The sequence below is a fragment of the Rhinopithecus bieti genome, unplaced genomic scaffold (genome assembly GCF_001698545.2).
Source record: "Rhinopithecus bieti isolate Rb0 unplaced genomic scaffold, ASM169854v2 scaffold_28528, whole genome shotgun sequence".
NCBI classification, from domain to species: domain Eukaryota; kingdom Metazoa; phylum Chordata; class Mammalia; order Primates; family Cercopithecidae; genus Rhinopithecus; species Rhinopithecus bieti.
This window is the reverse complement of record NW_016813124.1, coordinates 1,161,875-1,175,259: the sequence shown is the minus strand read 5'-3', so window position 1 is coordinate 1,175,259 and position 13,385 is coordinate 1,161,875. Positions and strand designations below refer to the sequence as shown.

General features: G+C 34.2%; 1 protein-coding gene across 1 annotated transcript in view; it reads right to left on the bottom strand.

The window, feature by feature from the left end:
• Positions 1–2,625: 2,625 nt before the first annotated feature.
• The window catches only part of NAALADL2 (N-acetylated alpha-linked acidic dipeptidase like 2), a 1,006,116-nt gene continuing 995,356 nt past the window's right edge, over positions 2,626–13,385 (bottom strand). Inside the window, 1 exon segment of the mRNA XM_017847705.1 lies at positions 2,626–3,886. Coding sequence (XP_017703194.1) covers positions 3,688–3,886 — 199 coding nt within the window. The 3' untranslated portion in view covers positions 2,626–3,687.

Below are 13,385 nucleotides of genomic sequence, written 5' to 3'. Positions count from 1 at the left end.
GTTTTGGAGAAATATGTTAAAATTTTCAATTATATCACTTTCTAGAATGAAAGTAGTCTGATTTTTTTTTTTTTTTCGGCACTCAGTGTAAGAACAAAGAACTGAATACAGTGAGCCCAGAAGAGAAACATGCCTCATCATTTTTATTAGCTTTGAAACTGTGGACAAGTCACTCAACCTAGTTTTCTCATTTTTAAATGTGGTGTTGTGGGAATTAAAAAAAAAAATACATGGAAAAATTCTAGAACACCAGTGCCTGGGATGTAGCAGGCGCAAATATAAGCTGCACCTGAATTGTTTTCTTAGGGATAAAATGTGTCCACTTTTCTTTTCTCATAATGATTCCATTAATAACAAAGATTTATGTCTTTCTTGTTACTGTGACTGTTCGATCTATCCAGAAATTTCAACTAGAATTTTCTTGGAACCTACGTTGGAACCTACGATTAATGTAGATTAGAAATTCTTAAACATCAGTGTGTGTAAGAAACATCTGGAAATCCTGCTGAAGACGTAGATTCCTAGCCCTGTCTTTCTAAATTTCACATTTTGAGAAACGGTGATTTAGATTATTTAATTAACACTGGCCTAACTTGCCCTCTTACAGAAATAGTTTGCTCAACGTTCTCTCAAGTACCCAGTCTTTGTGTCCTTTGCCTGAATTCCTGGGGACAGTTTTGTTTGTCAGGTACAGTCAGAGAAAGAACTAGCCTTGAATTAAAACCAGCCCATGCAACATCTGATAGAATGGCTGGTTACATAGAATGCACTGGAAAAGATCATTTATAACCCTGTCTCCTCAGGGAGAAGCAAGATATACTGCATGAGAAAGCAGAGAAGCTTAAATTCCAGTGGTGCTTTTGTTACTAACTAAATACATGACTATGTCCAAGTTTCTTACTCACTTTGGGTTTAGTTACTACATCTGGTTGGGGTAACTGATAGTGCCTTCTCTGGCTGAAGGCAAGATCTCACGGCTTAGACCAGAATCCTTCTTAGGCTTTCTTTTGATTCTGAGACTTACGCTTTTCCATAAAGGGCAGTATTTCATGCATACCCTGCCTGAACATAAATTTCACTGTTACACCTTTGCCACATTTTCTTCAGAGAATATTCAAGATTCATTATTTCCTAGACATCATTCTATGTATGAAAGATTGTGAGAAGCACCAGGCATATGGACAATTCAGCAACAATTTAAACCTACTACCAATTCACATAACACTTGCTATTAACTTGCTCAGGATTTTATTTATTTGGATCTATTGGGGGTGGGGTGGGGAGGGGAGTGAAATGATATACATTTGGAGGCACCCTCAGGTAATCACACTATAGAAATAATGCTGCTAGTTAAGAGGTTTGTTGCAAAGATGTAAAGCAGCATGTATAGAATTTTGGACATCTGCTTTAGTTATAATTAAATTTCTCCACGTATCTCTTAATAGACTAATAAAAACCATAGTTAACTACACTTTTCAAATAGCAAATAACATTTAATTTAGAGGTGAGGAATACAGAAGAAGGTTTTTATCTATACAATGTGACTTACCTAGGTATGCAATCTTTAAACAAAGATGAAGAAGAAACATATTTTCTGCTCTCAGTGCTATTGCAGGTTATGGGAATAAATTCATTTAGAAATTTGCTCTAAAATAGTGAACTACCAAACTGATAATGGTTTGCCTTTCTTTGTTTTAATTTCATCTGTAAATGAATAACAGGAATGAACACATCAACCTGTGGTTAAATATTTAAGTTCTTCTGGTACAAGACTTTCTGGCGTTTGGGCTCACATGCACCTGCATGTGTATTCCCACCTCTTTTCTGATGATCTCTGAAGAGGAAGAAAGATCATGAATGTCTTGGTATGCACAAGCCTGTTTATTTCTAGCCCTTTCCTATACACATTCTTCAACATGGCAAATGTTTTCAAACAAATACATTGGTAAAAAATAGTATTGTAAGGTAGTTTCATTTTTCATCTAAAAATACGTGCACACAGGCAATTTCCATGAAAATGGGTTTCTGCTTAAATTATCTAGCTAATTGCCTCAATTCCATGCTTTGCCTTGAGCGTATAAAAATAATTTAGGGTAGAAAGTGTTGAACCTTATAAATCAATTAATGAATATTGATTAATTATCTTCCCTCAACTTTAGTTTGCCTTTAAACTAAGACTAGGTTTATGCTCATCCATAAAAAGTGAAAATTTAAACATACACAGACTGTCTGCAATGTTGCTCTGGTGGTGTATGATGGGGAAGTATGTTCGAATTAGGTAGAGAAAATTTATATGAAATACTCTGAGGCTATGTTTCCTAAGGGGAATTGCTTTATCCAGTATAGGAAAATCATTTTTCAAATAAACTTCTAAAGATAAACTAGAACTTTAACCTGACACTTAATAGGTAGAATTTTAGTGTTTGGGAGAATAATAGTAATTGCTAGAGCTATTCAATGACAATGTCAATATAAAAAACTTAGTTTTCCACATGAGAGAAGAATTGAAGTGTAGATGAGATACTCTCTTACAGTAACCCTGTAGAAACTTAGAAGCATGAATATTTTCTAGATTTCCATCTTAGTCACAATTAAGGATAAAGAAGAAAAAATACCAAAAGTTTCTTCATAGTATTAAGGAGCTTTTATTGATAAAAACAACTATTTCTTTCATAGCAAGTTATTTTTGTCAGAGGCAGAAATAGAAATTTGATACTTTAGAAGATATTTTGGGTTTCAAAGAGAAACTTTGCTACTTTACTGTGGAAAATATATAGTACTCTGTGAAAGCTGCCTTACAGCAAGGAGTTTCAGAAAAGATACAAGAAAGAAAACCAATGTGAGATGCTTTCATTTTAGAGTAGTCTCTGTTTCAGTGTTTCCAAAAGAAACAAGAGAAAAAGTAATAAGATATGTTTTTCTCCCTCTTAAGACATACATCACTCCTGAAATTCTTAGAAAATCAACTGAGGCAAATTAAGGGTTTCAAAGCTAGTCACCTTGTAAGTTGTTATGAAAAAGATTTGCATTTAAATTGCTCTGTGTAGCTACCTTGAGATTTTTCCCTGGAATGCTTATGGCTCTTTTTTCATTAATACTTAAAAAAATACAATTTCATAACCAGTGTATTACTACATCTAGTTGTGTTAAGAAGAGAAACTTCATTTCATAAAATAGAAACATTCGAAGTGGTTTAGGTCAACTCAGTCAGAATACTTGAATTCTTCATATTGAACACTTAATAGTGAAGTTAATCTGAACCATATCAACTCTTCACTTCTTTTACAGAAACTAGGTCATTAATAGCTCTATCAGAGAGAATAAACTGTGTTCCTATATGCTCTGCCCATAGGAACAAAGATACTCCAGAACTTCTTGAAACTTTCTCCTCAAAATAGTGTGTGTGTGTATACACATATATATATATATAACAGATTTCTTTTTAATAGGTAATTCTTAAGTCCTATTTCAATAACTTGCTTTACATATTCAGAAATGTAGCTACAAAAATATTAAATGTGCAAAATGTTCTTTTATATTTACATTTAAAAAATACAATGTAATAATAGCTTTATACTTGTCAAAAGCCATTGGGGAAAATAAGCCTTCAATGTCAGAAAATCTGGTTAAATTAGAGCTTTTGCTTGTGGAATTGTAAGCAAACTTTAAAAAATGCTCAGAGTTTTCTCAATTCTTCCCATCCAAGACACTCCTGAACACATCAAGTCCTGTTTTGAAGTAAACCTGAGCTGAATTAATGCTGTTCAACACCTCTGACAGGGCTTCCTGAAGGGTCTCATTTGATGCAAGGGGTTTGCAGTGTTCCCAAGCCTCCACAAGTATTGAAAACCGGCTTGTCTTTTCATCAAGGTGGTACAGGATGTTTCTGAAAAGAAATACAAAATGCATAAATGTTTCACGCACAATGCTATTTTTCTGTCAAACGTTGGAATGAATATTTCTAAGAGTCAGTGATGTTTTCAATAAATGAATAAATTATAAAATATAATATGACTATTTTCAACTCCTAATGAATTAACAAATTTAGACATTGATCACCAATAGTTTCCCATACTGATGAGAAAGAGAGAGATGATCAGACATTATGTGCCTCCTGGTGGAAGTACACAACACTATCTATGACACAGAAAAAAAGCAGCTTTGATAGCAAAATAAAATTGTATATGAATCTGATGATGCAAGAAACAGAAAAAAATGTTAAATTATACCACGATGTATCATTAACAAAATATAGATGTGGAAAACTTTATAAGACAAATGACCCAGCTTATTCAACAAATAAATTGCAATACAATATATAATGCAGGAGGAACCTATAGATCCGAGTTTCTCAATGTCACCCTCTTACTAGTCTCACTAGATAATTCTCTATTGTGGTGGCCGCCTTGTGTATTGTAGCATGTTTTGCAGTATCTCTGGCCTCCACACACAAAATATCAGTAGCACTCCTCCTTTCGTGTAAAAACCAAACATGTTTCTGAATATTGACAAAATATCCATAACAGAGCAAAATTGTCCCCCCCCAAAAAAAGAAAAGAAAAAAATCAACTATTCAGAAAGCATAGACCTTACTAGACTTGTATTTAAACAGTTTAAAATCTAAGAAGTAGTGCAAAACTGAACACTAGTTATTGGGTGATATTTGGAAATTGCAAATATTTTAGATGTGCTAATGGTATCATCAATGTTTTCTAAAAGTGCCCTTATCACTTAGAAATATTAATACACATTGTAATATTTGCAAATGAAATGTTATTATGTCTGGAATTTGCTTCAAATATTTGGAGGGAAGATGAGAGAGTAGAGCTACAGACAGTATAGCGGCAACACAGTTGACCATTAGTTAATAATTGTGGAAACTGGGTATAGAATTCATTACACTGTTCTCTGTTCTTTTATATATGTTTGACATCTAGAATACCATCTTCTCACAAGTGTGGAATGCGTAATAAAATAGTGGCCTGTAACTTAGTCAAATTGCTGAGAAAGATAAATTTGATTTGGGAAAGTCTAACATAGTCACCTTTATTCATTGATAGATACCAATAGATGTATTTTGTTAGAAAGTTATGAATCATTGCATCATTGTCTTATTTCCAACCCAAACTAGCTAAAATCCCATGGTCTAATAAAAGAGGCAAACATGTAAATAACTTAAATCCATTTTTCTAATTGTTTTAGTAGAGATGTAAGGTCTAGCTATAACAGATGATAGATTGCTACTGGGAAAGGTCAGAAAAAGGTCTAAAACAGAGAATATTTAAACAGCATCTTGAAAGATGAGGGGAGCTACCAGTTACAGAAGTTTAGGAAAGGAAAAAAGCTAAAAGAGATGAAGACAGGGCAGCATCCTATGCAGAAGGAATGGCATAAGCAAAGACACGAAACTATAGAACAGCATGATATCCTTAGTGAAATCCATGTTAGCATTTTCGTAAGATCAGAGTATAGGGCCAGACTGGGCAATGATAGGAGCAGACATGGGAGAACAAGTCAGAGCCATATCATATAGGGCCTGGTATACCAAGGTAAAAAGATTAAGCTTGTTCCTATAAGCAATAAGAAACCAGTGAAAGGATATAAGCAGGAAAGAAAGGTGATTATATTTCATTTCGGAATAATTACATTAGCTGTAATATAGTATCTGGAGAACAGAAGATCACTTAGTCCAGACAAAAAGTGACAAAGACTTAAGTTACACAGTGATGACTGAGTTTGAAAAGATGGAATCAGGGCCACAGCACAAAATTTATTAATTTGTAATTTTCTCCAGCACCAGCATCAACTTGATTGAGTTCTTGATCACCATTTCCTCTCTCAGCAATGCTTCACTGTCTCAGCCTTGTCAGCACTTTTCACCATGTACTCTGTAGGCGTTTATGGGGAGTGAAATCTACCTAATCCCCCAAGCCAGAACACTGTAAATCATTCACTTTCCTTACATATCCAATTGGCTTCTGATATTCATTTATCTGTCTCCGTGTCTTATCTGTTGTGATATCCTGATCCATATTTTCAAGGATATGTTATGATCTCATTGCTTTACACTTCAGAGTGAAGAACATGTTACTTCTGTATCAAGTCTAATTCAGTGCTGGGAAGCTAGGAGGTCTTTAGCCATGGTGATTTAATTTAGTTAAAATTTTATCCGGCTTAGTTCAGTGCTGGGAACTCAGTAGACCCTCAATAATGTTGGTATAAGTTATATCAATTCAGCTTATTTTGCATTTTAAGCCCTAATTCATTGAAGAACGGTCGATTTTGTATCTTTTGAGAGCAATTTCTGTTGAAATGAGTATATGATGAGTGGTGGTGGGAAAAGAAGATTCTTGAATAGAGAGATTATTTCAATGATTGTGTTCAAGACAGAAAAATTTAAATGGGAACTATCTCTAATAGTCCAATATCCTTGATCTTCATGCTTATGAGTAAACTTGGCATTGTATTAAGAAAATAGAGCAGTGCAAGAAAGATACTCTCAAAATTCTGAATATTCTTGAATTCAGGTTTATAGTTTGTATTAAGAAAAATATATTCCCTGATTATGGGAGGGAGAAAATTGCTTCCCAGGTGGAGTGTCAAGAGGGTTGTGAGCAAGGCCTTGTGGAGTGAAGAAGCTCTGTAGCCCAAGGAGCACATAAAAGAGGGATAGAACTGCCTCTGGCACTGGGGACAACTCCACCTGCCTCATCACCAACACTGCTAGATTGACCCACATTCTGGTCACCTGGCCTGGGAAATAAATGCACACTCTATGCCCATACACACAACTGCTCCAGGCCTCTGTTACAGGTGAGAAATGTGCAATCTGGGAATAAACTGTATGTTCAGTAATTACAAAATTGATTCATCATCCAGCACCAGGAAATGTTAGACTCCATGTATACTCGGAAAATTTTGTTTCTACTTCCAGACGCAGAACATTCTTTAAAGCAGACGTTCTCCCTTTGCTATTCTCCAGGTATTCTTAACATTAAAAGGGATTTTCAGAGGAAGCCATTCAACCATGCGGATGTAATCATGTAAGAGATTATTTATGTATGTACATATACATATGTATACATGTATTTTTATACAGAGAACTTTTGAAAATGTTTTGATAATATCTCAAAATGACTTAAACAAAATAGCAATAGCGAGAATTAGTGAAATACTTATTGAAAGTTTCCCTAAATATTCCCTAAATGAAAATTTTATTTCATAAAATGAGAAACCAAATAATTTTAGAGACACTTTGACTGAACTGTAGAATTGTTCAAAATGGAGATGAAGCTGCCTAGAATATTTTTGTACATGACAGAACCTAAACAAAAGTTAGTTTTTTCAGGCTAACATAATGTTTTTTGTCATTTAGGAGAAAGAATTGGCTTCTGGTGCCAGGATACATATCAAACATATTTACATTTATAATCTACTATTTAAACAAACATAAATATAAATGGATATATGTATATGTAGTTATATATAAATGATGAAACAGTCATTTAGTAATCAAGATATTTTAGATAAAAATGGATTAAAAACATTTTAATTATTCAGCCATGTAAAAAATATGCTTTGTAGACAACTTATACTACTTTACTAATAAGAATAAACTACTATAAAAAATTAATCATTTTCATATTTATAGTTTTGAATTCTCTTCCTTCACTTTATGAGTTTCATGTTTATGAATCATTAAATGGCAAATATATTTCCAGAATTTAAGAGAGAGTACAATCTATATTTTTAAAATTGTATCAAACATTTTATTTCCATACGTTGAGGACATATTGTTTAGTATGCTGACAAACAAAAATATTATAATCATTGTTATCAAGAACTATTCCTTAAATGAGCTGTAACATTGCAACTAGTATATTATGGGGGGCATGTGTAAAGATTCTTAGGCTGTTATAATGGCTTTTCCACATTTTCAAAACCCAATGGCACGAAGTACATTTCCACGTATGCATTCTGTGCTTATTAAATGTTAAATATCCATATTCAATTTAATGATAAGATGTTATTACTAAAATATGCTCATATAAGTTACAGATTAATCCTGTGATGGCAATTCACATAAGCATGAACATCTCTATTTATATTTTTGTAAAATGTGTCAATAACTACCATAAAATATCTAGAAGAGATATAATGTAGAAGAATAAAAATACATCCTAAAATGTTCAGGTCTAAAACACAAGACATTAGAATGATTTACTATTTTATAACTGAAAATCAATACGGACATTTCCTAAAGACCAATGCAATGGAATGTGGAGTATGCCAACACTTGCTTCTCCTACCTAGTAAGCAACATAGTAACATGCTTTTATAATGACTGTAAACAAGCCATATGAGCAGAAATGGATCTTTTTTTGTTTGAGAAATTCTGCAAGTAGCTAAACACATTTTCCATATGCTACATGATTCAAGCAGTAGGCTTGTGGCAAGCTATTACGGAAGATAAACACTCATATCCATTTCTACTCAAATTGGATACAAATCAGCATAAAGCTAGGATACTGAGATTCTAGTAGAATACAAGTGACTGAGATTTTTTTCATCACCATTTAAAAAAACCTTCATTTTGGGTAACTGCTGATGTTACTTGAGTTAGATGATCTTTATTATAATAGTAGAAATACGTTTTCACCCAGATAAATTGTATTACCTTAAAACAAATTGGGGCTAACAAAATATCTCCTTTAATGTTTCATGAGAAAGATCATTTCTCCTATTGATTTTCAGAAGTAGCTCATCTTTTTCAGTTCCTCTTTTGTGTACTGAAAACCACTTAGCTTCCTGCTTACATAAAATAAATTTTTGCATTTTGAATCATTTATGAAAATATAGCATTACATTACTTTTAATACTTAAATGGAGGCTTAAAACAAAATCACGTTTTTACATTTTATCACATATGTTCTCACGCATTTCTTGGCTCTGAGAACTTTTACATATTCAACCATTAATCCTAAGTACTCCCAGAATCATCTCTTGACAGCAAAACCACTATTATACCATTTTTAATATGAAAATGCTTCTTGTTTGTGAATAGGTCAATTAGATCAACACTCGTATGGAAGCTTCTAATTCAAAATCTCTTTGAATTCCCATGTAATGTCACCAAAATTGAATTGGTCAAGTAGAGTTAAAAGATATGAACAACAAACACTATATCAGAGTGCCTAAGTGTGTCTCTCCTCCATTATAAACCCATATTTTTCAGATTAGGAAAGACTAGGAATTGACCAATAGCCAGTCAAAAGGTACATGTCTGGCAGAAAAAAAATACGGTGGAAAGAAGGTGAGAATATAGTTTAAGAGTTTCCATGTTAAGAGTCTGTCCTTTACAACCACAAGGACTCATATTCCTTATTGAATCATTCCTGCTCTTCAACACACCTATTTCAGTCCAATTTACAAAAGGTTCCCTGCAAGAAGAATAGATTGTGTTAGCATAGATCTAATTCAATAAATCACCATCTTATTTGCATACACAGAACATGTATCTTAGAATGGCATGTAGAGACATCAGACCTAATTAAAATATTATTTAATTGAAATCATTTTGGTAGTCATCATGTGTAAAATAACATTAATTCCACCCTCATGACTATCTTTCCTCATATGTAACAATTTGGATCTTATAAATGTAATTCCTACAGTTATCCTGACCCACATGCAACACAAAGAGACTACTAAAAGGAAAGCATAATATATTATTGATGACACTAATGAAAGTACAACACACATCACTCATTTTAATGAGCCTGTTTCAATGACACATCATGGTGACCAGGAAAGAATACTGCCAAACTCAGAAACCTAATTAATAACTCCCGGCAGTATCAGTGAAGGAGATGAAATATCTTTACTCAACTGACAAATCTTTTCTTCTCAACTAAAGCAAAAGAAAACTGGAAAAAAAAACAAAAAAACATGAATTTTGAAATAAAGGCAACTAAAATCTTCATGAGTCATTTCCATGTGTTTGAATTAGTAAATTAATGATGGAAATAATGACTCTTTTTCAAATGTTCTTTCTTATATTCATAAATGGGCACAGGATGCCATCCATTGTAAGCCTGAATTAACATTCATTATACCCCATATTGAGGAACTCCTAAATGAAATCACACTAAATAATAAGTCATGTCTTTCAAAACTGACTGAGTATACATGCTGAATGCAGAGAGAAAAGGCCAGCTAAATTTCATAAACTTGTTGCTAATTCTTTTAGGGATTATACTAACTGTACTCCATAGTTAACAGTGGATTACTGTATTTATATCAACATCAGAAGAGATTATTTTACGTGGAGACTACATCCATTAGAATGCACAAAATGCGTGGCTACACTATTTATACTACATGTATCTTTTGAGCTAAATTTGAATTGGTTCTATACTAGCAAAAGCAGAATGAGAATCAAGACTTTATTGATATTGTCAAGCCATAAACTCACTCTGCAGACACTAAGGCACAAAGACATGTGTGGTATATTGTTGAGGGAAATGGCTGCAATTATTTTCATCTATGTATGGAAACTCCTTTAAAATAAGACTTTGCAGCTCATTCCATCAAGAGGCACAGACTACTTCTCTACCTCTTGAACTTGGTTTGGGCCTTCACCAACAGAATATAGTATATTTAGAGAGCCCATGTCTCAAAATCTCCTATATGGTGCTTTCTCGCTCCCTCGCCTCCCCACAGTTTTGGCAAGCCATAATACTGCTTCTCTCTCTCTCTCTCTCTCTCTCTCTCTCTCTCTCTCTCCCCCTCCGCCACCCACCCTGCCTCTCCCTCCCTCTCCCCTACTCCCTCTCCCTCTCCGTCTCTGCAAAACCACCATGTTACCATGTGAACAATATGGGATTAGTAAGCCTGCTGGAAGAGGAAAGAACACAAGGATCTGGTCAGTAGAGGTTTGTCTTTACCAGCTAGCCCCAAGACAACTTCACAGAAGAGTCACTGGTTGCAGACACAAATACAGATAACAAGACACAGCTCAACCCCAACCAGAAGAACCACCTAGCTAAGTAAAGCTTAAATGGCATATTGAAGAATAGCAGGAAAAAACAGTTATTGTTTTAAGCCATTAGATTTTGAGGTGATTTTCAATGAGACAATAGGTAATTTATAAAATTTGGTAGTGTTTTTCTTCCCATGAGAATTTGTTCTTTATTTTATTTTATTTTACTTAATTTAATTAATTTATTTATTTTTTTATCTTTTGAGACGGAGTCTCGCTCTGTTGCCCAGGCTGGAGTGCAGTGGTGCAATCTTGGCTCATTGCAAGCTCCGCCTCCCAGGTTCACGCCATTCTCCTGCCTCAGCCTCCCAAGTAGCTGGGACTACAGGCGCGTGCCACCACGCCTGGCTAATTTTTTTGTATTTTCAGTAGAGATGGGGTTTCACCATGTTAGCCAGGATGGTCTCAATCCACCCACCTCAGTCTCCCAAAGTGCTGGGATTACAGGCGTGAGCCACTGTGCCCATTGACAGAGTACAATATGGATTTGACAGTTCTTAAATGACTAGCTAAACTCAGGAAATATCATTAGTAAATCATGCCAAACAGTCCCCATGAGGTATGCATTACAAAGTTAGGATATCTGTACTGATTTATTAAAAGTTTAAAAATCCGTTCACAGAGTGACAGATGGACTTTTCACATAAAACAAAAACCAGGGTCAACCATTGTTATAGACTGAATGTGTTCCTGCCTCAAATGCACATGTTGAAGCCTTAGTCCCCGCAAGTGGGATGATATTAGGAAGTGGAGCCTTCAGTGTAATTAAATTTAGATACGGTCATGAGGATACAGTCCCCAAGATGAGATTAGAGCCTTTATATGAAGAGGAAGAGGTACCAGAGATGCAGCAAGAAGGCAGCCACTTACAAGCCAGCCAGAGTACCCCCTCCAGAACCTGGCCAGACTGGCACCCTGATCTTGAACTTCCCAGTCCTGAGAACCGTGAGAAATAAATGTCTGTTGTTTAAGCCACCCAGTCATAGCATTTTGTCTTAGGCAGCCTGAGTTGACTATGAAAACCATCATAGCATAATTTTTTAAAATACGAATTATCTTGAAGAGGTATGACCCAAGAAATAGATAAAAGCGTCTGTTTTCATTTATAATTAAATATAAAATAGAACAGGGGACTGTAGAGGGAATAAACAACTGTGTTCTTTTGCAGTTACTGTCAAGAGTTCTCAGTCCATCTAACTACATTGTTTTTCAAGAGAAATTTCCTGAGTAAGAAGTTATCTTTTAGGATATTCAAGTAAGACTCCCATTCCACTATACGATGCTTGATAGTTTAACAATAAAGAAAACTTAAATTTTACATTAAAAAACCTTCTACTAATTCAAAAAGAAGACTAAAATCAGATAAAGTTAACACAATCCTTAGTGCCTTTCAGAATTTGGAGAAGAGAGTGATATGGTTGACTACTTTTTTGTTCACACTCATTTAATTGGATTCTTGTTTTTATTTATATTTCATTGCAGCTATTTTCTTTCATCTTATCTCTAACTGTATGTATGAACTCAAACTCAATATTTAGATAACTTTTCTTTCTTATTTGGAACTCATTATCTCCTAGTATTTCAGCTTTCACTCAGTAGGTAGAACCTGTCAACCTCCAAAGACAATTTTATTTGAATACCCTACAGGCTTTTGACAATTAATATAAAGATGCATTTCCTTTCATCTACACCCTAAATATTTGCATTGTCCTTTTTCCATTGTTCTTTAGTTACCTCCATTACCTCTGGCAAACAGTAATGCTCAGGTCACAAAACCAAACAAAATAGGTAATTCAGCTTTATTTTTTTTTCATTTATTTTCTGATTTTAATAATGAGAAGGATGTGGACTATTTGTTTTGGAAGTTCAGTCTAAAGCCAAAAGTTTGTCATTTAAGCTGCATCTATTTGAACAAAGTGAGTAATTCAGCCAGTATTGATTTTTTTCTGCTTATTCTACTGAACAGCTTTCATTAAATATCTAATATGAGTAAGTCACTGTGTTAGTTGCTTAGGGATAGAAACTAGAAGTTTACAGTCTAGGGTGGAAGCCAAACATGTGATGAATAAATCAAAATATTATTTTGAACTTATTGTTTCTATAATGCTTTTAATAAATACTATATGGTATGAGGTTATTTAATTTTATGTTTTATAAAATTCTTCACTTTATTCTACATTTATATTCAACTGTTAGAAAATGCTGCTTTGGGCCAGGTATGGTGACTCATGCCTGTAATCCCAGCACTTTGGGAGGCTGAAGTGGGCAGATCATGAGGTCAGGAGATTGAGACCATTCTGACTAACAAGGTGTAACCCCGCCTCTGCTAAATATACAAAAAAAA